The following is a 27,747-nucleotide window of genomic DNA, read 5'->3' as shown; positions in this document are numbered from 1 at the left end:
CCTTTCTTCAAGCAGCTCCGGCAGCATATTTGGTTCCCCCCTCTTCATTTTATTCTTCCAACAACCTTGTAAAGTGGTTTAAGTTGAAATCCTGTGACTGTCTCCAAGGTCACCCCACTAGCTTCTGTGACAGTATGGGAATTTGACCCTGGGTCTCTCAGATACTAGCCTGAGTCTGTAATTCAGGAGTGTCAGATTTATGGCCCATGGGCTGGAAGCAGCCTGCCTATGACTTTAATTTGGGCCATGGCTCTTTTCTTCCCCATATGTCCTCACCCTTTGAAGCTCAAAGCTGACATCTAGTCAGACATGCCAGGGCTTTTTATTTATTTACACCAACCTTTACTATTTCTTACTTCACAGTTGCACGAAATGTTTTACTACCCACTATTGTTTGGGTACTTATGATAAATCTGTTATTGTTAAACTGCCTAGATCATCACAACTCTTTGGTCATGATTAAAAGGTTTTGCTAAGGCAAATGGATGGTTGGGTGCTCTGGGCCCTCCCATTCAGACACTTACCAGAGTGGTAAGACTGCTGTGTGACAGTTTCCAGTTGGTGTTTCAACCTCTACATCTCTCACAAGATCTTTCAGAACAAAGTCCCAGATCACTACCCCTCTGGTTGGCTCTGTGAGCAACTGTTCCAGTGCACAGTCATTTGTGAAATCTAGGAATCTCATTTCTATGTATGATTTACACAAATGTGAGGGAAGTTGAAGTCTCCCAGTATAATAATAATATCTGCTTTAGTTACCGCTCTCATTTCTTTCTCCATCTCAAGATCAGCCTCAAAGATTTGATCAGGTAGGCAATAGTACATCCCCACTTTTAAGTAATGCTTAAGGCCCAGTATTTCCACCTGTATCGCTTTGTTGGGGAGTTAATTCCCCTGATATTTTCTAAATAAGAATTAGGAAACCAAAGTTAAGCATTTATTTAAGGCTTTGGTAGTTCAGTTACCTTTATTGACATTTAAAGAGAGAGAAAAGAGAGAAAAAAATAGATGTGCACACATATGCATACAAATAGATAAAACATGCCAACCAACATGAGTCAAAACAAAAGAACGTTCTAAAAGGGTCTAAAATCTATACAAAAATAAGTCAAAAGTCAATCTGTCTAACCAATTGTTAGCCGCCCTGAGCCCGCTTGCAGAGATGGCGAGATATAAATTAAAGGTAATTAATAAATAATAGTACAGATTTAAATTACGATACATTACTGCGTATAAGAAGAGCAGCCTGCAAAAACTTTGCCACAGTATCAGTTATGTTCCCATCTTTGTTGTTTAATAGATACAGCAGTTTATATGTATAAGGCTTTGGAAATATACATACATACCTGGGAGTCAACACAATGGGACATTTCTGAGTAAACGTGCACAAGATTGGTCTGTAAATCAAACGGATAATAAAGTATGCCATAATCTCCTAGTGCGATCACTGGAACTCAAGCACACTTAACATTATCTGGATTTTGGTTTTGTAGGTGTTATGTAAGACTAAAAATTTATGGCAGTTATAAGGCTGCTTGGTTTGCCAGTGCATTTAATTATATGAAAGCTGCAGGAATGTTTTTTTTTAGGTAGTAGGAATGATTTTTATTTGATGTGTTATGGTTTTAACAATGAACTATAAGCTGCCTAGAACCAGAAATGAAGAGATAGGGTATAAATATTTAAATAAATGTACAAAAGAAAAAGTTCTTAATCTTTTATGAGGTTATAGTGTTGTAACTACAATCTGATTCTGGACTGGATCCAGGCAGCTTTTTTATGAGTGCTCACCCAATCCCTCAGATTACTGCAGCCCTCATTAAATGTGTCCTTACTGCAAGCAGGGCATGTGGTTCTTTGCATAGCCCTTTGGGGTGGTCAGAGAGCCACTATTTCGACCCAGTGTACTAGACTCCAACCCAGTGTACTGCAGTGTTTTAGTCTGCTTGTTCTTAATTAACTTGCATCTCTTGGAAGGACAATGTCTCTGATCTTAAATTATTTTTAAGTATGTTTTTCCATTCTGTTGTAGGTTTCGTCACAGCCCCAACTGCTTTTACTTGAGAGACTGGAGCATCCATTCCTGGATCAGGCAGTGCCTTAAATTCAATGCATGGGACAAAGCCTTGTACACAATACAAAATAAGGTGATGTTTTGATAAGACACTTTTCAGAAGTTATTAGTATGTTTTTTTAAAATGATTATGAGAATAACCGCATAAATAATAGCTCGTAATGCTATCCTAGGTTGGGAAATGGTACAACAGGGAAGGTTTAATGCTTCTCCTCCAGCCCCAAAAGTTCCCCATTCTGCATCTAATATTTTAAAAGAATTGTCAGCAGCTTCAGTCATGGAACTCCCAGCTTCTCATTTAATTTGGTCCCCAGGTATACAAAATGCATAAAACAGTTGCATGTCCTCTTTTGAACCTGAGTTAAAAGAAGGGAGAGGATTTTTAAAAATCCTGAATATAACTGATTCATCAATGAAGTGCTATATTGTTGATAAATGGTGTGCTTATGAAAATAATTTAATTCATTCAGAGATTATCAAATGTACTAAAGCTATGAAGAGAGACAAGATAGATGACACTTAAAATGACTAATTCATTCACAAAACAATTCAAAAAATATGAAAGGCTCTTGTGGGTAGTTAGCCCAAACCACAATATCATCATCACAGACAGTTAGAATTAAATTTGATGGTGATAGGCTCATTAGGATTGTTAATTTGGAAATATAAAAGGTAGTGATAGGTAAGCATTAGACACTTGAGAAAAGTTAATTATTAAATAATGCAGCTACAAGATCCTAGAGAGTTGCATTGAACAACAGTAGGTTTTCATAGATAATTCTTTCAGAAGTGCAGTTCTAAAATTCATTAGGACAAGGATAGTTCACAGAAAAATCCTGTTGCTGAGTAATTTCTGAAATGTAGTGTACAGTAGATAGGATCTTTCCTTGGGAAACTTACAAGGAGCAGTAAACTTGTAATTGATCACTTTGGCTCTTTAGCCAATAGTCTCTGCTTAGCTCAGATTTGAATCATTGGCTGTAATCAATATCAACAACAGCCAAAAAAAGATTTGTTCATAAGATGTTAATTAAAGTTAATCTTCACAAGTATTTCTTCTCTTGCTTCCAATAAAATAGAAATGCAGAAGACAAAAAACACTTTGCATTTCTTGAAAAAGAAAAAAAATAAGAGTGGGATTTTTTATAATCCACTTTTCTCTACCCTAAGGAGTTTCCAAGCAGATTACAATATCCTTCCTTTCTTCTCCCTATACTAAAGACCTTGTGAGGTAGGTGGGGGTGGGGCTGAGAGAGTTCTGGGACAGCTGTGACTGGTCCAAGGTCACCCAACAGGCTTCATGTGTAGGAGAAGTGAAGGATCAAATCCAGTTCTCTAGATTAAAGTCTGCTGCTCTTAGCCACTACACCATGCTGGCTTTGTGTGTGGCAGAAAGTAACAGAGATCACAGGTCCCTGTCCAAAAGTATGGCTTCCAGCCCATCCTTTTGTAGGGAAGGAGCAGGCACTACTTCTGCAACTGTGATCTGCCTAGTCCCCTCATCTCTTAATCTCAGGAAGGAAAGTCCATAGGCTACTTTGGTCACTCTTCAGCACCCTCAGGCTTGCTTTGAGGGGAGGGAAAGCTTGGATCTTCATGACCCCTCTGTCCTAACAAAACCATGGGAACCCAAACACTAAATTTATTTCTGCAGCTTCTGTTCTCAGTTCACAAATGGACTTGATTCAGCCAATACTGAACTGTAATCATCCTATTAATTTCAGCGAGGGAGCTATATTTCTCCCAGTGAAATAAGTGAGACCTAAAAGAGCACGATTCTGGCCAGGTAATGTCTGTGTGATACTAAGCTAGATTCTACTTTTCAAAGCTAATTTTTTTCATTAAGAGTATGATGCTGGGCAAGAAATGTGGGTACTTCATTAAAAGTATTTGTTTCTGTCTTAGAACAGCTTTAAATGGGAATGGGCAACTGTTGCCTCCAGACCTATTTTGTATTCACAAAGAGACATAAACTTTGCAATACACTTCGAGGTTTTCTTTGTTTGGGCTACGTTAACTTAGATTTTGATGTTTAAATGTATCATGGCTCATCCTTAAGAAATAGTGTGATGTTGGCACGCATCCAGAGGGAAGTGAGTCTTGTTGCTAAAAAGCTTATGGACTTTGGGAAGTGATGCTATCCTTTTTTCCACCATGCGTGCAGCTTGACAAAAATATTCTATCAGGTTCTACAGTCTGGTGCTCTCTCTCCAGTGCCCTGTACAGCATGTTGGTTTACCTGCTGTTTTGAAGGCTTTGGCTGTGGAAAGGGGAGGGGAGTTGAGATTTACTCCTTACCACCAGCTGGCTTCTCCACTGCCTGGGGCCCAGACTAGTCTATCTGCATCATCCTCATGCTGACTTGTAAAGACCCATCTAAAGAGGAGGTTGGTCACCCACAGCCTTCTGGGTCTCACAGAAGAGTGGGTCATCTCCAAGAGATTGGATGGTAGCTCCAGCCTCATACTTCCCTCATAGTTCCCTTCCGTCCTTAAATGCCCTCCTGATCCATATCTTTCTGCTGAGCCAGGTCTCTGTTGCTGGCTCCTGGCCAAGTAGCCAGTGGTGTTCCCACCATGGCTGGAACATCCAGTGTCATCCAGTTTTGCCCTTAGTGGGATTCGGGGAGTATTCCCAGAACCTGATAGTGACATTTTCAGGGTAAGGCCACTGTTCATGGTAGAACACTTGCTTTACATGCAGTTGGCCCCAGGCTCAGTCCTTGTAGTCTCCCATTAACAGATGTCAGCTAGCAAGTAGGGAATACCTTTCTCTGTATAAAACCCTGGAGAACCTGCTGTTAGACTGAGTAGACAATACTGAGCTCAGTGAACCAACAGTCAGATTTCTGCTAGTGTGAAATCTGCCATTATCAGTGTTATTAAACATAAGAGAAGCCATCTTGGATCAGGCCAGTGGTCCATCCAGTCCAACATTGTGTCACACAGTGGCCAAAAAACCCAAGTGCCATCAAGAGGCCCACCAGTGGGGCTAAAAGCCCTTCCACTGTGCCCCCCACCCCAAGCACAAGAATACAGAGCATCACTGCCCCAGAAAGAGAGTTCCAACAATAAGCTATGGCTAATAGCCACTGATGGACCTCTGCTCCATAAACTTATCCATTCCCCTCTTGAAGCTGTCTATGCTTTAGCCGCCGCCACCTCCTGTGGCAGTGAATTCTACATGTTAATCACCCTTTGAGTGAAGAAGTACTTCCTTTTATCCGTTCTAACCCGACTGCTCAGCAATTTCATTGTTATTAAAAGACTGGATCCTTTAATAACACTGATAATGGATAATGGATCACTGCTCAAATACATTGAAGATAGTGTTTGGAGCCCTGGCCAGAAGCTCCAGAGTTCACAGCAACCCCAAAAAAACAATAAGCAAGATCCAAGTTTGGTTACAAAAAGATTTTTAATAAATCATCAAACATACAAAAATAGCAGGCTAAGCTTCCTTTTGCTGGGCCTCAAACACACACTCACAGCAAAGATATATAGCTAAAACTGTATTATATCCTAATTGCTGACCACAAAAAGTCAAGACTATTGTCTTCAAAGCTATATCGCTAAACGTTGAGAGGAGCCAGGCCATATCTTGCTCATGGAATCAAGTCGCTGAGAAAAACAAATCAGCCTTCTTGGATATGAACTCAGGAGAGTGCTTATAAAAACAAAGAATATTCTCTTGGGAGTGGCCTGCCAGCCATCCTCCCAGGCAACCTGCAGTCAGGCACTAGCAGAAGACCAAAATGGAGTTACGGAGGGATATAGAAATGACTATTGAAAGAAGGATATAGAAATGACTATTGAAACATCTGATATGTTGGCTAAAACTTTATGTAGACTTCCTTGAGTTGATAAGAGCTGTTACTACATTATTAAAGTCAGTTTATGTGATTTGTCAGATGTCAATTTATGTGATAAAATCAATTTATGTGATTTGTCAGATGTGTGGTACTCATGAATGAATTCCCATTTGGTGTTACTATAGGAACTGACATTGTTTGTTGGGAATTGTTTTCAGCGTATTTTCATAGTCATTTATTATGAGTGCTATCAAGATAGTTCAATCATTGTATGCATGTTTTATATGATGATACAGCTCTGTGTTGATAGAAGGTACAGGATCATTGTGCATATTGGAAAATGTATCCCTGTGGGTTCTCAGTGAAAGACATTAGTGAAAATGGAAGAATATGTCAGATTTTCATCCTGTTGTTCTCTGTTTTATCCTTGCAAAAGCCATGGGTGGTAGGTTAGGCTGAGATAGATGGAGTGGCCCAAGGTCACCCAGTAAGTGCCAAGGTATGAGTGGGGATTAAACCTAGATCTCCCCACTCCTACCGTAGCCACTACACAACACTAGATTTGTCCTGCTTTCTGGAGATGCATATGCAAGCATGCAGCTGGCAAGTTCTGTAGCTAGAGCCATTTTGGGGAAGTGGTTAAGAGTGCAGACTCTAATCTGAGAGAACCAGGTTTGATTTCCCATTCCTCCACATGCAGCTGCTGGGTGACCTTGGGCAAGCTGCTGTTTTCTGAAGAGCAGTTCTCTGAGAGCTCTTAGCCCTACCTACCTCACAGGGTGTCTGTTGTAGGGACAGGAAGGGAAGGAGATTGTAAGGTGCTCTGAGACTCCAAGTGAAGGGCGAGATATAGATCTGATCGCCTCTTCTTCTGACAAGGAATGAAGGAGAATGATGCCTTGAAGGACAAGGCTGGGTGCAATGAGATCAGCCAGTATAATTCCATTGTTCTTTCACTGGGAAGTGAAGCACAGGACACTTCGTGCTGCCAATGCCAGTTTTTGAAACATCTGAAGGCCGTGTAGTAGCTAGGTGGTTGCAGATGACTGGGAGGAAAGGCATACTAGGATCTCACTGCTTACTTCGTGCCTAATCACCGTGAGGCAATTGTAGTTCACCAGAGGGGAGTACCAAATAGCTTGGTAGAAAGGATATTATTTGTTATGCTTCCTTTTCAATTGGTTACAGCTGAAAAAGAAAGGAAGACATGGTGGCCTTAAACTTGCCCTTCTTTGTTATGTGTTCAAATCCTAATCTAAATTTATGAGAGCTTAGAGTTACGGCATTTGTCACATTTGTTTCATTTCTGCTCTTTTTTTTTCTAGGTCCAATATGGAATTTTCCCAGATAATTTTACCTTCAATATACTGTTAGATTCTTTTATAAAGGATGGGAATTATAAAGGTAAGAAACAAAACATCCATGGTCATACCTAGTATGATGCTGTCCATTTCCATCTCTAAGTACCTGGTGGGCATGGCCATCTTTGATCCTCTTCCTGTTTGCCTTCATATTGTGTTTTGATAGCACACAATATTTTCTGAAATATTCTAGAGCTACAAGCATCTAGAGCCAGCCCGTGTATCAGACAAATCAGAGGGGTTAGCAAAGATTCCTTTAGTCATATTTTTTTGTGTTGTTGCTGATTCAAGATTGGAATATGGGTCTTTCCCTGCCAACTAAAGTCTTGTTCACAGCTGTCTGTAAGATATTGCAGTACTTGATATTGGTTCAGAATTTTTTTTTTGGTAACACAATACATGGATCATTCTTTGATTTTGTGTGGAAAATCCCTGTGTGTAAAATGCTTTGGTTCTTATCTGCTACATGTCTGTGTGGTACTACCTGTCTGCAAAATGGGACTCTAGTAGAAATATATGCTAATTCCTTCCAAATACTTTTCTGAGATATATCTTCTATCTGACATAGATACTCGAGTTCCCCTTCCTGCCCTATATTTTCACACATTTTAAAACACTGGTGTAAAGAAGACATACATTTTTTTTAAAAATGAGAAGAATCTGTGAGTTCAGAAGCTTGACAGATCTCCTGCTGGCATATTAATTTAAAAATGTTCTTCGATTTATAGATGCTATGGCTGTGGTTACTGAAATAATGATACAAGAAAGTTTTGATGAAGTGTCTACACAACTTCTTGCACTTTATGTCATGTATAACTATTTGGAAAACAAACCAGAACTTATGGTAAGCTATTTGTGCAATAAAAACTGGTCTCAGGTGGTAAGACTGGATTAACGGATAGGGTGCTTACTAGAAATGAATGCAGTTCTTTCTTGGATTGTCTAATTTGAATAGAACAGCTATGGCCTGTTTTTTCTGCTGAACATAATAATGCAGAGCAAGTCACACACTCCTTTTTAATTCCAAAATGTGGATAGTGAATGCCGTTCAGAAGACTAAAGATATTTAACCAGTATACCTTTTTTCTTATTGTGCTTTAGCCATACTTTGTCCAAAAAAGGCAGTTAGACTAAAAAGGATAAATTCTTACCACACTTATAGTGCAGGCTTATGTGACATAGATCCTTTCTTCCAATATGATTAAAATTTAGATTGGAAGCACCTAAAGGCAGGAACATTTTTCTTTATTTTTGCTTACACTGTTTTGTCAAGTTTCATGTACATTGGTAGTGCTGTGTATATCACAATATATATCTAACAGTGACCTACAACCATGGGTCATTTTGTAGAAAAAGAAGTGCGGGAGCTCATTTGCACAACTCATTTGCATATGCCACACACCCTTGACATCATCAGAAGTTGTACTAAATTATATCAGCTCAGCATCTACTTTAAAATGCTTCTTGAATTATAATTGTCATAATAAAACCTTACTCCCAGCATACTTTTAAAATTACTTTATCCTTTGTGGCCACAGTAGCATGATGAAGATTTCCATCTCTCTGCTTTATATGTTTTGGCTATTTTCCCATTTTTTGTGGGGAAAAATATTAGAAAGTTTGTCAAATCTTAGAGTTCAGCAAAATTCTCACAGGGGGTTTGAACAATGGAGCCCGGAAGCAAGTAATTTTTTGGGTGGAAGGGGAGTTAAGAAAGAAAGAGCACAAACAAATTTAGAGGTTCTGGAGCTCTGCTCCTGAGAGCTCCTGCCCAAAATGAGGCCTGCCTACAGTCTGTGCTGGATAGTGACTGAGATGAGCCAGGGGCAAAGGGGACCACTGTGGCAGTCAGAAAAACAAACTTAAATACAGGAACACCTTTTTGTAGGGGTTGTTATTTCATAAGGACACTTCTTAGAATGCTGGTAAAGGTTTTGATTTTTAAATATTCACTCTAGTTCTCTCTGAAGAACTCTGCGGCTGTGTCAGACCTCCCACCTCAGATCCTTTCTCCCTGGCAGACTATTTATCCTCTTCTCAGAGTTTGGCACCTTTGAGTGCCCTTTATTCTTGCACCTCAAACCTTTTTGCCAAGTCCCCTATTCTCTTCTGGAATGCCAAACTGACACAGGAACCTTTGTCCCTCTCACAGTCTGTTCTCTCACACAAATGGAGTCTGCCCATTAGTCCTGGGATAAGAACTCCTTACCACAGCCTCTAAACCTGTCTCTGCCTTTGTGAAACTCTCTGCCACAAACTTGAGAACCTCCCAAAAGATGTTCCAGTAACCTTTAATGGCATAACAAGGATAACAGTCCAATACAATTTGACTTCTTGCTTATAGATAACCTGCTAGCTTAAAACAAAATAAATCCAGATCAGAAAAGAAGAAGCCAGTCTTCTTTAATTAAAAAAAACTTTTCAGAATAAGCCAAAATAATTTCCTCAGTGTAAATTGTGCTTGTCAGAAGAATCCACCTTCCTTCCTTTTTTCCCTCCCTCCAAAGAAATGTTCTTGCACACAAAAGCTTATAGGTGGAGTAAAACGTTGGTCTTAAAGCTGCCATGGGACTTCAGCTTTGTTTTCTCTCTCTCTTTCCTCCCCCTGCCTTCCTCCCTAAAAGAGGAGGAACAGCCCTGGAAAAGGGAGCAGAAGCTCTGTGGACACATGTGCCAGAGAGAGAGAGAAACTTGTCTTTGTATCTCTTCTACAGGAAGCAGCCACAGAGCTCTCTCTCTCTCTCTGTCAGAGAAAGTGGGAGGCAAGAGGAAAGAAGCAAAGAGCCAGTGAGGAAGCTGGGGGGGAAACAAGCTAGTAGCTGCCCTGGAAAAGGAAGCAGGAGAAGAAAGTTGCTTGTGGGCCAGATCCGTCCCGCAGACCATCTGTTTGACTCCCCTAACAGAAAATTAGTGGACTGACCTTTTCCTTCCTTTGCAGGTTGTGCATTTCATCTGTGAACATATGGCCAGGCTTATAACTTTACCAGGGCAAACATAGCTAAATCTCTGGAGGAGAACAATCACATTTGATTTCCATTCTCACATCTTCTACAGCTGTTCCTGGATCCCTATGAGTGGATATGTATTTAATCCTTTTGTTATGGTGATTTGAGATTGAACATCATGTGCAGAAGTCACCTTATAATAAATCAGGCCACTGTCTGTTCTTGTTTACTCTGACTAGCAGTGGCTATTCAGGGTCTCAGACCCTGGGAAGATCATTTATTGTACATGCTGCATGAGACCTTTAAGTGGAGAGATCAGGAACTGAACCAGGAACCTTCTGCATGCAAAGCATGTGCTCTACCACTGAGCTGTGCACTCGCCATGTATTTTACTTCTCACAAGTGAAATAATGAGACTGCAGTTGAAGAAATTGCTATGAGGCTTAGTACTGACAGAAAAGGGCATAGACAGCTTAACAGAAATACAGTACAGTGTAAACTTGATAGCATCTTACTGTGATATTTTTTATTTATCAAACAATGTATACCTCATCTTTTTAATGTATAGCACAAGGTGATGATCCATATAAAATCAGGATAAAGCACATTTTTTTAAAAAAAAAAACCCACTGAATCCAGCAAGTAAAAACATATGCCCATTCTGTAGCAACTTTAGTAACTACCAATAGATTCAGCAAAAAGCCCTCCCCCAAATTATTGTCTCACAAGTTGTTCTGTGGCAGGAGCAACAAGGAAATAGGCCTGATTTCTGGTGGAGGCCAGACAAGCTGAAGAAACAGTGAAAAGAGGATTTATGAAGATGCTCATGTTTATAACAGGAGAGGCAGTCCTTAGTGCCCAGATCTTTAAGGAAAGCAAAATTAAGATAAAATGTTATGACAGTTTGATCTTTTGATAATATCATAGTGTATTGGTTAACAGCTGTGAGCTGGGAAGTTCCCTATTTCAAATCTGCCCTCTAGGAAGCATTATGCAAGCTATCACTTTCTTAAGTTCAGCCCTCCCCCCTGATCTTCAATACAGGGATAAAACCAACAGGGTAGTAGATCCTGTATACATAGAATTTTGAATATTTTGGAAAAGAGCTAAATCAATGCCAGATCTTTTTATGATCCAGAAATTGCTGGCAGTTCACAGAAGCAAATAGATTTAATAACATAGGAAAAATTACTTTCTACCAACATGAAGTATTAGCTGAATAGTTAGGATTCTGTGCAGAAGATTCTCATTATAGAGAAGCCATGTTGGATCAGGCCAATGGCCCATCCAGTCCAACACTCTGTGTCACACAGTGGCCAAAAAAAACCAGGTGCCATCAGGAGATCCATCAGTGGGGCCAGGACTAGAAGTCCTCCCACTGTTGCCCCCTCCCAAGCACCAAGAATACAGAGCATCACTTCCCCAGACAGAGAGTTCCATCAATACCCTGTGGCTATTAGCCACTGATGGATCTGTCCTCCATATGTTTATCCAATCCCCTATTGAAACTGTCTATGCTTTTCTGTGGCGTGGTGTTCACATTCTGAGTTGTTCTTTGTAGTCCTCATTTTTTCATTGATTCAGTGGGCAATATGATTATATTTTTTCATGTCTATTGTAGGACAGCAGAATATCTTTCTGAGGCCAGTCTGCTTTGGGGTTTTACTATACTTTTTAATTTAGGTCAAATCAACTAGCATTGCTTGTGGGCTAAAATCTCCTGAGATTACTGTATTCTTGTTCTTCATAATATACCCCATGCTCTCTTTGGTCTTTGGCCATTGCTAATGAGACTAAGAAAAATGCAGTGCTGTGGATAGAGTAGACAGTAAAACCACCAATATTGGAATTGTCATTATCCAGATTTCCTGTCTTTCACATGTCAGCATAATCCTGTATGAACATTACTCTTGTTTTTTTTATCTCAATTTCAAATAGCTTTTTGAATTGCTTTCCTAGCCAGCCATTGACTCAGTATTGTACTTTTCCACTTTTATTTAGTGTCTAAACAGAGCAGCAATTTGCCCCTTTCTTCCCTTTCCTGAGTTATTTGCAACTGCCCTGGGAGGATTTTAGGTCTGTGGAACTTTTAGTTCGCATAATATTCTCTACTGCACCTCTGCCTTTTTTCTTTCTCACCTATGGTTGCGATATTCAAGGTAATTGAATCTGGTTGCATGGTTTGCATATTGAGCACAAAGAAAATCAGGCACGTGAACTATATATTATCCATTTATTTGCACCTCCTCCTGTTAACTACCACAAAACTGTTGGGTCTAACTATACAATGCATTGTTCCTACATCTGCCTCTGGGACTCTCAGCTAGACATGCTGTGGGGGTTCTAAGGTGCAACTGATGTTGCAGTTTCCTGGTCCCAATTTTGACTGAACATGACATACAAAAACTGGGGAATGGGGGAAAATATTGGCTTCCCAGAAGCTTTTCAGGTCAGGGCAGTGGTACAGGTAGAGGGGGTGGACCCTTGAAATATCATGGTCCTACTCCAAACTTGGCCCTCTTGTATCTGGGAATCTCAGTTTTGCAAGGAAACTCCCAGAGCACATCTGCTTGACAGTCACATGGGATTAGACTCAGGAACAACTTTTGGGTAGTTGGGCCCGGAGACAACAGTGAAGTTGTCCTGCCCTGTGGGCTCTGATTTTGTTGCTACAGTGGTTCATGATTCTGCATCTCTCCAACCAATATACAATTAGATGTTCTCATGTAGGAGTTACTTGTTTGTTTTCTCTTCAAGTTTGGAACCTTTAACAGTTACATACTAACAAAAGAAAATGTATTGTTAGTAGAATTGGAAAGGCCTCACAGGTTAAATACCTGCATACAAATAAGCTTTGATTTGTAGCAGAGGATTTCATTAATACATTTTGAGAAGAGAGAGAATATTGCCTGAGGCATGTGAAAGACTGGGATGCTTATACACTCTCCATCCACTAAGTGATGTCATCCAGATTGACTCTTTTGATTTGCAAGTGTACTGTCTTAAAATGTTTTTCTAGTCTTGCAAATATAAAGATCACTTTCTTTTTGTGCTGCTCTCGACATGGTGGATAGATCCAGGAAAGATGATAAATGCTGCTGTTTTGCATCTTTAGAGAGAGAGCAATTCAATTATTGTTGCATTATTCCTGTGTCCTGGAATAATTTGAAATACAAATTCACAAGAGGGCATGATATACTTTCCTTTAAAATTCCTTACTTTTAGAAACCAGTTAAAGACAAAATATCAGAAAACACAAATGCTGCTGCTGGCTCTAAAGAAGCAGTTTATAGTAATAGAGAAATTAAGCCTGTCAGTCACTGCCCTAACTTCCCTCATTGGCTAGAACAAGAGGAAGGTGGAATGAACCATTTCCTCAAAATAAATTGGAGGGTAAATGCGCAGTTTTCGTTTTTATAATTTTTATTGATTTTAACTATAAAAAGAAAAAGCATAAGCATAGATACAGAGGCATTAAAAAGAGGGAGGGGTGGATACAAAGTGGGAAACCAGAAACAAAGAAAAATGCAAATGTATCAGCAAATATCCAGTTCTTTCTACCTGCAAGTATTAAGTTTTCCCTTTATATTTTACCATCTTTATCTTTCATTATAGACTTTTTACTAAACTATTACTTAAACTACAAGTCTAAACGATTCTTCTTCAGCACATATAAGTATAAAAAAGTCAGAGAAGTCTCAACACAGAACTAACTGGCTAAGCTTAACCATATTAAAAATACAGGTTAACTTGTTATTTTAACAATGTCATCATTAAGAAACAAATATCTTTATCCTTCTAACTTACTTTTTTCAAACGGAAAGAAAAAAATCAGATCTAAAATATCATAAAGCGTAGAGAGAGAAAAGTAATAAGTAGGAAAAAAGTATAGTAATTTATCTCTCAGTATAAACAGTTTCTCAAAACAAACATATTAAGAGCAGATCTACCAGATTACAGAATAATTGTGTTGTCTCCCTTCTTAAAAATTGATGCAAGTTAACTATTTATTTATATAAAATTCTTTTCAAAACTTTTCAATCCTTTAACTCTTATATCCATATTGCTCTAGGAGGAACAACTTAATATGACCCAAAAATCTCACTTGGCCTTGCATGTCAGTTCTTGTTGAGAATTCCATATCCAATTACCCGCAGAGAGAGAAACAGTTCAAAGACCCTTCTTCCTGAAAGATTTCCACATCTTAATTTTTTTGCTGAGATGTACCTCCACTCTCCTTAATGCAGTCATCCCTCTCGGTAAAAATAGTAAGGATCCCACACCACTTGTTCCTTTCAAAAAAAGTTCAATCAGTCTCGATTTCCGGTCCTTCTTTTTAACTGCGCAATAAGGTTCCATTTTGGTTTTCTTCTGTTTGTTTCCCAGCGGATCACTCTCCATTTGCAATTCCATAGACGTCACCGAGATCTCTTTAACACTCTGCTCGTGTAGATTTGAGATTTCGCTGACTTTCAGCATAAAAGCTCCCATTTGCTTTTTAATCAACTCTTTTAATGAACCAAGATCTTGCTTTAGAGAAGTTATGGTAACCATTATATCTTTTTTATAAAACATTTTGCTTGGTAATGCCATTTTTCTCTACCAAATAACTCAGTCTATTAATCCAAGTTGAAAAGTAACTCAGAGACCCAGTTAGTCTGTCTCTCCAAATCTCCTTCATCCGTGTGTTTTGATTGTTGCCATTTCAGTTGCACTCAGACGGCAAAGACAAATCTCTCTAAAATATATCTCATTTTTGTTCAGACCATATTACAGCCAGATAATAGTCTTATTAACACATATCCAATTATATTCAATTATAGATACTCAAATATAATTTGAGTATCTATATTCAGTCTAATTCAAATTGTTGACAATACTCAAAGTTGTTCTTTATCTTTTTGAAGCGTCATTCACGGGAAAGTGGGAGGGGGGGGAATCCACCTCTTTCCTTTCCTTTGAACTGTCCCGTTTGTTGTTATGTAAAATGACCCATTAGCCAGTGGTATTGAAAGCAAACTTACTTGCTGAGTTCTAATTCAAATTGTTGACAATGCTCAAAGTTGTTCTTGTTGTGGAGGAGGAAGGTAAAGGAGATTGTGAGCCACTCTGAGACTCTTCAGAGTGGAGGGGGGGGATATAAATCCAATATCTTCTCAATATCTTCATCATCTTTTTGAAACCTCATTCTCAGGAAAGTGGGAGGGGGGGAATCCATCTCTTTCCCTTCCTTTGAACTGTCCCATTTGTTGTTATGTAAAATGACCCATTAGCCAGTGGTATTAAAAGCAAACTTACTTGCTGAGTAGAATTGCCATGCTCAAGATAGGAAAGCAATGTATCAGAAGCTTGTTAAGAAAAAAATGAGCAAGCCGTAATAGCGATCATGGCGGCGGAGCTTCGGGGCATACAAGAAGGACAGGAACAGCCACCTCTATGCACCTGGCTTCTTGCAAAGACCCATGCCGAAAAGAAACCCCTTCAGGGTCTCCCTGGAGATGCCACGTCTGTGGCACCTCTCCAACCGCCTGATTCAGGGGGGCTTCTAGAGACGAGTTCCACAGACCCCATTGCGCTCAAGGCGACATAGCCCAGAAGTCTAAATGTGCAGTTTTCTGTCTGTCTCTGAATATAGAAGGCCCAGATACCTGAAAAAGAAAGAAAGACGGTAATCTATGCTAGTTGATGGTACTGAGTGATGGTGCTGTGCTAGTTGATGGTACTGAGTGATGGTACTGTGCTAGTTGATGGTACTGGGTGGCATGCCCATATTTTGGGTAATGCCCAGCCAGCTGACCACTTTTGGAATTCTCATTTTCATCCCATTTATATCGTGGAGGATCTGACTCAGTTCCAGAGGGCAAGTTTTGCATCTAGAAGGTCCCCTGACATCTCCAGTGGACAGATTTCAGAGAAGAACTGTTGGGGAAAAAGCTGTCCCTGCTTGAGTCCTTGGAGAGCCCCTACCAGCCAAGAGCAAATAGTGCTGAGCTGGAGGGAGAAACAGTCTGGCTTGATCTATAGTAGCTTTATGTGTTGAGTTCTTTAACACATGGAAGCATTGTGTGTTTATGGTCGTCTGTTGTTTGAAGGTTTGTGTTGATCACAAATGGCTTAATACCAAAACAGGTTTATTAAAAAACAGCTCAAATGCAGTTGCAGGATTATTCTGATCCATTTACTTGGCTAGACTTTGCAACACAACCAAACAAGGAAAGTGAACGTGCTTGCATCTGGGAAAGGGAGGGCAGGGAGTGGTATCAAAAGGACTATGCACAACCAGACACATCATGTGCCATTTTAAAATTAATTAACTGAAGCAATATTTAATATTTTTAGTGGGAGGAAGAGAGAGATCTCGGAGCATCTCTGTTGTTAACGGGCCTGAAGCAGACCAACACAGTGGGCTTCAGCTCTCAGTTGTATGGTTATGCCCTTCTCGGTAAGTTCCAAGCATTTCATTACAAACTCTCTTCTTTACAGCTTCATTGATTAGGTTTAGGTAGGTGAATTGGCTAAATTAAGTGGTTAAAATAGCTTCCAAAATCCTACAAAACTAGAATTATCATCAATATGTTGATGTACAGTCCATATAAAATTATTCCTACCCACTAAGTATACTTACAGCTGGTATTGAGAACTGTATGTGATGAATGGAAGAGGTTGACCTGTGCATAACATTCCCACAACCTACTTCTGAGTTCCAAAACAGCTTGAAACAGACCTGTTCATGATGCTTAATATTCCATTAAAGGAAGCATTTTTCTCCCTATAGAAATTGCACATGGGGAACCCCTGTTCTAACTGAGACTGGAGAATGGTGTGTTTGTTTTTATGTTGTTCCCTCCCTCCGTGCTGTTTTCACAATCTGAAATAGCTCTGGAAACATAAACTTGTTCTCCCTTAATGTTATAGACCCAGGCAGAACTTGGACCTTCATGCAAGATTTTAAAAGGGAGAAAATATCCTGGGAACTTTGTGGAACTCCCAGTATCACATGTAGTTGAGAACTTGATGTGCAGTGTCTGAAGCCCTCAGTTTCCATACTCTTTTGGAAGATTTTAAAGACTAATTTCACTTAATTCTGGATTACCTACCAGTCTTGTGCTAGCTTTGTCTTACTCTGTTATTAGCTGTTAATTGGCAACTTACCTTCAGCTGTGGGGCAACTGAGGCATAAAAATTTGACCTCTCTCTGTATCTCACAGTTTGTTTAGAAAAGCTAACAGAGGTAGTAAGGCACACAAGGTGACGGAATATGGATGCTGATTCTGATTTTATGTGACTGTAAGACAACATTGCAAGACAATGGTGTAAGACAACTGTGGGAGTAAATTTGAAAGCTATAAACTAACTGGCATCCTGTTTTCACTCAGAACTGTTGGTGTACACTTCACTTGGTGTACTGATGTATGCATATCTCCCCCTTCCTCTGTGATCAGCATTTTGTATTTATACCATAGCCTGAATTATTTGGGAAGGCATTGTACTTAGCAAATTGGTTTACTGCCGTGTGGGAGTGACCCTCCTGACATTGGCATTCCAAAGATCAAAAGCTATTTTCTGCTATGTCACACATGCTGCAGTCTTGCCAACTCTAATGGAGTAGACCTCTGCAAGAGTGAAAGATATCTGTGGGCACAGATTGGCTCGGAGCAACTTAGCAGTTTATATTTAGCCACAACCCAACAAAGTTTGTTTGTGCACACATGACTGTGGCTCTTCATAGCCTCCCGGCTTGGGGAAGAGAGACATTAGGTGTGTCACAGTAGGATGCACTAGTGTAATTAATGTAGACAGCTAAAGGTGATACAAACAAACAAGTAAGGCAAGGAAGACTACATCAGAATTCTTTAATATCAAATGTCTGATTTTGCCAGGATGACAAGAGTTAAGGATTAGGTCCTGCAGATAAGAGTTTACAATCAACCAAGTGGTCAGGATTAGAACCTCAGGTATACTTAATAGGCTATAATTTCCATGGGTGAAAAGCATTTCCCATGCAGAAAGCTATGTGGCCTCTTCAAGGAGATGATGTGCCTACCTGTGCCCGCTCATAGTCATAGTCATGTGGAGAAGCCACAGTGGACAGCAGCAAACAACAACAACAACAAAAGGTGCCTACATGATGAATTTACAGGGAAGTTCTACCTCCATGAGTAAGAGAGGTGTTTGGATTCATTACTTTGCTAGTAATACAACACCGAAGATTAAAAGAGAGCAAGTGTGATGTAGTGGTTAACAGTGTTGGACTAGTATTTGAAAGACCCAGGTTCGAATCCCCACACATGCCATGGAGGCTTGCCTGGTGACCTTAGGCCAGTCATGCTGTCTCAGTCCAACCTGCCTCTTGTGAGGATAAAATGGAGGACAGGAGGATGATACAGACTGCTTTGGATCCCTACTGGGAAGAAAGACAAATAAATAAAATCTGCTTTTCAAACTAATGAAAATGGGATTGAAAACTTTTTGGGTTTTGCTAATTGCAAAGTACCTCTGCATACAGAATTGCTGACAGCTTCCAGCCCTTGATCATGAGTGGGTTCAACCCAAGTCAGTGTGATTCTGCAACATTTCCAGGGCTTCTTTTGTAGAAACTCAGCAGGAACTCATTTGCCTATTAGGCCACACCCCCTGACATCACCATTGTTCTCTGTGTTGTAGCTGTTCTGAAGGGCAATGATATCTGCTCGCTGCCTGTTCCCCACTGTCCGGACTCAGCCTAAGCCAGATAATGGAAAGCTTAAGCCTCTGATAACAGACAAGAAGCCAGTCTATGAAAAAAAAATGTGTCTGTTCCAGATGTGAAATCTGGGGGAAAATACTACATCAATGTTGCATTGGGCAAAATAGAAACTCCCCCTGAGGCAATAGGTGCTTTTAAGGCATTACATCTTTGCAAAAAATGGAATTTTAAATTCATTTGAAAAGGCTGAATTTTGATGAGTGCAGACTAGAGCAGCCTGGAAGCTCAGCATTGAGTTCCATGTCTGATAACTGGCATGTTAATAAACACCCAATTTTGCAGGAAGGATGTTTTGACAGTCATCCTCCACAAGCAGTTACAGGTGGCAAGCCATAACATTTTCAGATGGGAAAGTTGGTTCCAAGATGAAACCTATTTTCTGATTTTAAATAACAATCAATCTTGTATTTACAACAGGAAAAGTGGAACTGTACAAGGGACTACGAGCTGTATACCACCAAATGCCACTCATATGGACTCCGGGTTACCTAAACAGAGCCTTGCAAGTGATGGAGAATGTGGCATTACTTCCTGAGAATGTAAAGCTCTGTAAAGAAGCTGTAAGTGGATGAAGCTGTGGAGTGGAGAATTACTTAGCAAAGCAGGATCTCAGGGATTCTTGGGAAGAGGGTGGGTTGATCATCTGAGCAGGCCAGCAAGTGGCAGAGGGATTCAGTACTGGCTTCCTCCAAATTGCTGCTCTTGGCCATCTGATTATATTAACCAAGCTGCTGGCAGTTCTCTGGCATCTGTATTATTTTTCATTCTAACTTCCTGACAGTGTTATCTGACATGCTGCCAAAGGCTGTGCCTTCAGACCCTTCCTGAAGCTCTTGTGTGTCTTGGACAGAATAGCAGCAGTACTCCAAACAATAAGCAGGAGTTTTGTGGTACTTTAAAGACTGACTATTTCAGTTTCCATGAATGTTTATACAGGAATAAAAGTGTGTTTGTGCATTGCAACAAAAATACACAGGAATTATTATGATATTAGACTCATTAAGCTGTTCCTCTGGTCAAATCCCAGTCTGACAGCCATGGATTCTCAGCTGTTTCATTGTTCTTAGAATCTGAGTTGCACAGAAGAATCAATTCTTTACTTACCTCCACAGAGAGATTGTGAATGAGACATGAATGCAAATGGGAACAGGAAGTCTGAGTTACTTTAGTGCAGTGCCCCAGCACAGTTAGCCTGCACGTTGTCAGCTACCTATTGTCAACAGGAGAGAGCAGATGGGTGATTATATTCCAAGTCAGATAATCAAGATGAGCTCGCGATACAGTTTAGCAAAGCAGAAATTCAGTTTCCACATATTGCTTCACCATATGATGATGTCTTCGTGTACACATAATCTCGTGGAAGAGTTGAGTAACTTCCAGCAAGAGCCTTGCAACCTATCTAGAGCTAATAACAAAATCAATAGCTATTTCAGGAAAAACTCTGCTTCATCAAATTGCTTCTCCCAGAAAGTTCAACCACCATGCAAACCCTTAAAAAACCCCCTCCACTCTTAAATTTCCTTTTATCTCACAGCATTAGTCAAATAATCCACTCAATAATTACATCACTTGTGTATTGTTGCTTTAAAAAACCCTTTTACAAACATATTCTATGGTAGACCAGTCTCAAAGACAAAGAGCAACTTTTCTGCACTGAAATGTGGCGGGAAATATTGAACAGGACTTTTGAAATGTTGAGCTTTGAAAAACAGTTGTGGATATTTGCTGGCTTGGTAATATTTTTGACCCTTTTGCCAGAGTGTATTCAATCCTTGTGAGTCAGGTTTATGTCTAGACTTTATTTCTAGACTTTATGTCTAGAAATGATGCTTCTTAAAAATTACAGCCAATATTCTCAAGATTTTTATCATAGATCCATGGACTTCAGAAGGACACCCACCAGAGCATCCAATCAGTCACTCATGGTTTAAGCAACAAAAAGTTGCCCTTGGGTTTGTTTGTTTTTACAAGAATGTTTGTACATTCATATTTTGGTTTCTTAGGTTGATGTTCTGGCAGCCATTTTGCAGCCTGTTCCTGTGATAGAGACAGCTGAAGAAGAAGCAAAGTCATCAGAAGAAATTCCAAAGCAAGCACAGTTGGAAGAAACAGAAAAGCTTCGACTTCCTGAGTACTGTGAGCAATTTAAGGTAGGCTGTTTCCCTTTTCCCAGGCATTTGTTGATCACAGTCAGCTTCCATTGTCCCCAGTAAAAAGTATGCATGCTTCTCTTCTGCTCCAAGAATACTGATGCTCCCCCAGGACTGTTACCTGGCCTCTTAAACATTGTCATTGAATTTTTAACTCATCAAACAGGAAATTGTGTTTTGAAAAACATGCTCAAGGCCACTTGTCTGTTGCCTGGCTGCTGGGATGTTGTTTTTACTTTTCAAACATCAGCCTTGATAACTCAAGTGTCTTGCTAAGTGAAGTGGTGTGTCATTCCGGATCAGTTACTTGCCCTTGTACCATTTCTTCATTCATGTGTATTCCGTTACTGTCAATTGTCAGGAGGAAATAACTAGAACAACTGTAACATAGCTTAGATTCATTTGGTTGAACACAGATGACCATTTACCAAGTGATAGCATATCATGGTGATTATGTAACCATAGATAGACCCAAGCATTTTAACTGTGACAATTTGGCAGTCTTGGCATCTTTGGTACCTCTTAGGTATGTGGATTTATGTCTTGGAATGAAAGGTGCACATATTTTAGCACCATATTTTTGTCAGAATACTCTTCAGGAAAAGCAAAAGTGCTGGTTGTACTCCACAAATCTGTCCTATTTATGGCAGAAAATTTCTGCAGATGTAAAATTAGTGAATGTAGTGGAATCAACCTAGTGAGCACTAGCTGTAGTCCACTTTTAAAGCCATCTCCACTTACAGCCATCACTACATCCTCCTCTATTTCTGTGAAGGGCTTTCTTAGGAATGTATCTGATGAACATCTTGCTGGGAAGGGATTGTTCCTTATTATCAGCCAGTGGCTAAGTCTCCATTGTATTTTTGTCATCCACAGTATCAACTTTTGTTATATGGTATGAACTGCCAAGCATGGAACATTTCTCAAAGTAGCATCTTATATGGGCCAAGTCACATGACTTTGGCACCACAAAGACTTTGTATCATGAATGCACCAAGAATTCTTTGCACCATGTATGCACAGGAATAAGGGAACCATATTCCAGCTGTGGCATGTGTGGAGAAAGGGCTTCAGCCTCTTGCCACTCAGTGGTGCTTTCACAAACTGAAAAGATCCTGGGAGCTGTCATCTGCTCTGCTGGGAAACTTACATGTATCTATCACTTAGACCAGTTCCGCAGGGCCTGCAAGACCGCCCTCTTCAAACAGGCGTTCACCAATAACTGAATTAATGTTTACCGCCAAATTAATAACGGTTACCGCCAGTGTTGATTTAGGAATGTTTTAATTATTGATTGATTTTAATGTGAATTTAATGTTTTTAATACTGTATTGTTTACTTGAAATGCTGTTAGCCGCCCTGAGCCTGCTTCGGTGGGGGAGGGCGGGATATAAATAAAATTTTACATTACATTATCAGACACATAAGCTTCCTAATGGAGCAAATAGCAGCTCCCCAGAGCCATTTCAGTTTATGAAAACACCCTGGAAGACACCAAACTTCCATCACCCATATGATAGAAGGTCCTTTTTGCAGAGGACATTGTTTCACATGAATCAGCCCAAAATCTCTGCTTATAAAACTAAAGGAGTGGCAATTTGAATGGTAGAATTTTGAAAGTGACTCATTTACTTGGACAAGTCTTTACAGTGCATATGAGAGCCAGTTCGGTTAAGTGTGCAGGCTCTTATCTGGGAGAACCGGGTTTGCTTCCCCATTCCTCCACTAGCACCTGCTAGCATGGCCTTGGGTCAGCCATAGCTCTGGCAGAAGTTGTCCCTGAAAGGGCAACTGCTGTGAGAGCCCTCTCAGCCCCACCCACCTCACAGAGTATCTGTTGTGGGGGAGGAAGGTAAAGGAGGTTGTGAGCTGCTTTGAGACTCTTCGGAGTGGAGGGCGGGATATAAATCCAATATCTTCTTCTTCATATGCCCAGCAGTGTGGTTAACCTCTTTTTACTATAAAGTCACATTTCTGAAAAGGACAAAATTCCCACTGGACTAAACAGGGTATTTTCCCAATTGTGAATGATAGGGATTGAGTAAATGTGCAGTCCATTTAAAGAGTGAAAAGTTCAAGAGAAGTGCAAGTAGAGATGAAAAAGAATTATGGAAGCTAAGATTGGAGAAGGTGTTTAGTTGTATTTTGAGGGGGAGGGGAGGGGGGAGGAATGGGAAATATTCCTTCAACAAATCCTCATTTTTGCAGCCATAGTATGTTTAGGGTTCAGTTTTCTCACTGTTCCTCAGATGGGCAGCTCTGTCACGTACTTGCATCCTGAAACCCCTAATAATTTCCCCACTTCTCTGATACCAATGCACTAAATTCTATTGTGATTGCAACAAGCGATGGCGGCTGTCTCAGGATTCCAGCTCAGAATGGCTTGGCTGTATTAGATAGTGAGCTATATGTATCATTCCCCAGCTCAGGATGTAAAATTAAGCTGTCATTGCACAGTCTGCATCCACTAAACTCAACATCTGCTCTATAGATGTACAGTATGCCACAGAAGTGAGTACACCCCCTCACATTTTGTAAATATTTTAAGTATATCTTTTCACCATCTTGATACCATCTGAACCAAATAAGTTTACCTTGGTCTCATCGGACCACAGGACATGGTTCCAGAAATCCATGTTCTTAGTCTGCTTGTCTGCAGCAAACCGTTTGCGGACTTTATTGTACATCATCTTTAGAAGAGGCTTCCTTGTGGGACGACAGCCCTGCAGATAGTTCAGATGGTGTCAAGTGTGTGTGGCGGCAACCAAGTGAGGCGTACAAATACAAGTGTGTCTTGCCTACAGTCAAGCATGGTGGTGGGAATGTCATAATCTGGGGCTGCATGAGTGCTGCCGGCACTGGGGAGCTACAGTTCATTGAGGGAACCATGAATGCCAACATGTACTGTGACATACTGAAGCAAAGCATGATCCCCTCCCTTCGAAGACTGGGCCGCAGTATTCCAACATGATAATGACCCCAAACACACCTCCAAAACGAACACTGCCTTGCTGAAGAAGCTGAGGGTAAAGGTGATGGACTTGCCAAGCATGTCTCCAGACCTAAACCCTATTGAGCATCTGTGGGGCATCCTGAAACAGAAGGTGGAGGTGCGCAAGGTCTCTAACATCCGCCAGCTACGTGATGTCGTCATGGAGGAGTGGAAGAGGACTCCAGTGGCAACCTGTGAAGCTCTGGTGAACTCTATGCCCAAGAGGGTTAAGGCCGTGCTGGAAAATAATGGTGGCCACACAAAATATTGATACTTTGGGCCCCATTTGGACATTATCACTTAGGGGTGTACTCACTTTTGTTGCCAGCAGTTTAGACATTAATGGCTGTGTGTTGTGTATTTCTGAGGGGACAGCACATTTACACTGTTATACAAGCTGTAGACTCACTACTTTACATTGTAGCCAAGTGTCATTTCTTCAATGTTGTCACATGAAAAGAAATATTTACAAAATGTGAGGGGGGTCTACTCACTTCTGTGACATACTGTATGTTCAGCGATTGTTTTCTTTTAATTCCTCACTCTCACTGACACCAGCAGCAGCCCTTCTAACTTCCATTGTTGTCCCTTTCCCTTATAAGTTCAAATTAACTGGGGGGGGGGGAGTACCAGTGATGGGAGAGGAGAATGATGGAGGAGAGGAGGAGAGAAAAATGGAGGAGAGGAGAATGATTCAAGCTGCTTTGTGTCTATTGGGGAGAAATAGAGATGTAAATGAATAAACAGGGCTGATGTATTTGTTTTTTGTTCAGCAACAGGACTGACACTGTGGCCAAGAGCTTTGGGAAATTCCCATTTTGCCCAGGTCTCAGTTCTGCAGTGCTGTTACCCAAAAAAGAAAGGAACGTCTGCCTTTTATCACCAAAGTTTTAGCTCTCCACTGGATCCTGCTCTAAAGTAGAATTGTAATCCCCAACATGATGCCTGTGGGAACCATGGTGCTCAACAGTGTATTTCTTGAAACTCACTTGATTTGTCCCCAAAGCAAATGGTCAGTCTTGGCATTCTTCCACCTCACTGGAACAGGAGGTGCTTCATAAGAGTTCAGCAGGCATCAACTTTGTGACTGCAGGGAGCACCCCTTCAGGAACAGCTGTCTCCACTATATGAGAGCACATGCCTTGGAACATCTCATTATTGCAATTCACCCCAAACCATATTGGGGTGAATGGCAACCATTTTGTGGTGGTGCCCACGCAATGTTCTAAAAATTCCCAAACTTCCAATAGCTCAGGACACCTTCAACCCACACAGGTGGACAATTTATGACAGGTGGAATTTATAGGCTACATAAAATTTGGAACAGAAGAACACAGAAACTCAAGAATCTTTAAAGCTTATCCTTGTGAACTTTGCCTGTTCATAAAGATCAGCCTTGTTCTTCAGTTCCCCTGCTATTTGAAGTTAGTTGAGTAGTGACCTTTTTATTTCAAAAGGAGTTTGGCCAAATTGCTCAGTTTTTTTGGGTTTTGTGCTTAATTTTCTGGTAAGGCTTTTCTGGCCATTTTGAACAAATGCTAGTTTGAAACTGTAGGTTTCACTTGACTATTATTTATTTATCAGGGTGAGTTATTTCCTCACTTTTTTCTCTGGGAGAAATCCAGTGCAATTTATGAAGATACCAAATATAAATAAAACAAAATATAAATAGACAAAAAACCCCAACATCTCAAAACTGTAGCCTGGGCCAGTTCTCCGTTCAGTACCCATATCCATGGATAACCACAGTTTGAGGGCCATGGACTGAGCCCTTTTGGTCTTCCCATCAATTTGCACCAAAGAGCTTTTGTCTCCAGCCACACCCAAGCTTTAATACCTACAAACAGAAAAGAGAAAAGAAATACACATCTGAAATGTACAGCTGGCCAGATGTTCCCCTGGCTAATGATCTCATTAGTCTGCACAGAAATTCTGTCTAATCTTTAATTCTGCTAATTAGGTGTAGCTGTGTCTTTATTTCTGATAAAGAGGATAGTCTGAGCGATCCTATCTGGCGAGTGAGCAAAGAATAAGAAAACAGCTGTGATGGATGAATGCTTTCTGGATGTTCTCCCTATCCTTGGGCATCTCTCTTTCCACTCTCTGGGAGGCTTCTCCATTAGGGCAATTAATTTGCCTTTTGTCTGGGGAACATCTAGCTGTCCTGTAAAACTTCCATAACCACAAATGGCTCTGCATCTTAAAGCACTTAAGTGAATTAATATTTTTTATGATTCATTGGGGTGTGTCACAAGAAATGCTACATTGTATATATGTTAAGATATACTACCCAGCTGCCTGGTCCAATCCTGCTTAGGGACCCCCCTCCCCCCAGCACACCAGAGGAATTGAAGCAATTGCACGGTCTGCATATGTAGGGCTGAGCTTACCATGTGAGCTGTTGGGGGTGGGGGAAGGGCATAGAGGAATGTTCTGGGCAAGGGCTGCAGGAACTCTTGGGAACTATTTAGTGCGCCATTAGCACAAGCCTATTTAAACGATTCCCATCTGTTGGAAAAGAGGTTAGCAGAAGCAGCTCAGGGTGGGTCCTTGTCAGCACTGGGCTGGGAGGAGGGGAAAGAGCCCTAAAATGTGAAGATTGCTGGCAAGCCATTCATCATTTCTTTGTGTCAAGAATTTTTCTTAATAGCATTCCTTGTTCGTTGTGCTAGCTGAGCCCATCCCAGCACTTAGCTGAATTAAAAATTGATTCTTTTTCATCTATACTTTGTTATTGCTAAATAATAATTTAAAAACTAGCCTATAAATGATGTGCATTTGGAATGGGCATTTTTTTCTTTTCACTGTAGCCCTCACCCGAGATGAATGCTAGACTGTGCTGAACTCTCAAATTTCCAATTCTAGTCCTGGTAAAAAGATACTCCAGGCTGGGCAAGTGAGTTGATGCCGCTGTTCCTTCACTACTACCACCCCTCCTTTTTCTTTCTACTCCCTCTCATGACAGGATCTGCACGCTAAACTGCAGTCACTCGGCAAGGTGGACTCTGCTAGCTTGTTGACTTTGACCACACAGCTTGTTGAAGAAAAGCGGCCGAGCTTTGAAGAGAAGGACTGTGCAAAATACGAGCAGAAGCTGAAGGACTGGGAACAGGAGCGGGCACTTCTAGTGGAAAGGGAAAGAGAAATGAGAGAAAAGGCCCGGCAGGAGCTTGAAGCCCGGAAGGCAGCAAAAGCCTCCCTCTAATTTTCTCTGTTAAAGACTTTTGTTATGCTCCCTTTTCGCCTGGTTGTAAAATGAAGAATGTGCTGTTATCAGTTTGCGGAATAGCCTTGTTGTGATGTGGTCTTCACTATCTTGCAGATTAAATATTTCTGGATCTCTCTTACAAGACTGTTCATTTTCTTGCCTCTTTTAGCCTATAATTATAATTGCTCCTTTTTGTCTGTTTTGTGTCTGGAGTGAAAATCTGTCATGTAATAGAATATTTTGTTTCTAAAACAAGCTTGGAGAGACAATATGCAAAATGCTATTGCCACAGTATTTGGTATTGTGCTGTTGTTGTTTTTTAAGATACTACCAATATTTCACATCTTTCCTACGACTGCTTTAGGTTCTGGCTACATTCCCTCCCCTCCAAGTTTAGGGGCTCACAAGCAGTTCTCCCTAGATTCATTAACTGCTAATAACCTTGATAACTAAAAATGGA

The 27,747-nt window shown here is 40.5% G+C and overlaps 1 protein-coding gene across 1 annotated transcript in view; it reads left to right on the top strand.

The window, feature by feature from the left end:
* LOC132569570 (small ribosomal subunit protein mS27-like) overlaps nucleotides 1-27,426 on the top strand; it is a 97,532-nt gene extending 70,106 nt beyond the window's left edge. Inside the window, exons 5-11 of the mRNA XM_060235783.1 lie at nucleotides 2,033-2,147; nucleotides 7,211-7,289; nucleotides 7,975-8,090; nucleotides 16,531-16,633; nucleotides 19,355-19,497; nucleotides 20,941-21,087; nucleotides 27,045-27,426. Of these exons, the coding sequence (XP_060091766.1) occupies nucleotides 2,033-2,147; nucleotides 7,211-7,289; nucleotides 7,975-8,090; nucleotides 16,531-16,633; nucleotides 19,355-19,497; nucleotides 20,941-21,087; nucleotides 27,045-27,284 (943 nt within the window). The 3' untranslated portion in view covers nucleotides 27,285-27,426. The remainder of the gene's footprint in view (nucleotides 1-2,032; nucleotides 2,148-7,210; nucleotides 7,290-7,974; nucleotides 8,091-16,530; nucleotides 16,634-19,354; nucleotides 19,498-20,940; nucleotides 21,088-27,044) is intronic.
* The last annotated feature ends 321 nt before the right edge of the window (nucleotides 27,427-27,747 follow it).

The sequence above is a fragment of the Heteronotia binoei genome, chromosome 4 (genome assembly GCF_032191835.1).
Source record: "Heteronotia binoei isolate CCM8104 ecotype False Entrance Well chromosome 4, APGP_CSIRO_Hbin_v1, whole genome shotgun sequence".
Classification (NCBI taxonomy): Eukaryota; Metazoa; Chordata; class Lepidosauria; order Squamata; family Gekkonidae; genus Heteronotia; species Heteronotia binoei.
The sequence above is the reverse complement of the archived record's forward strand: the minus strand, read 5'-3'. Positions and strand labels throughout refer to the sequence as shown.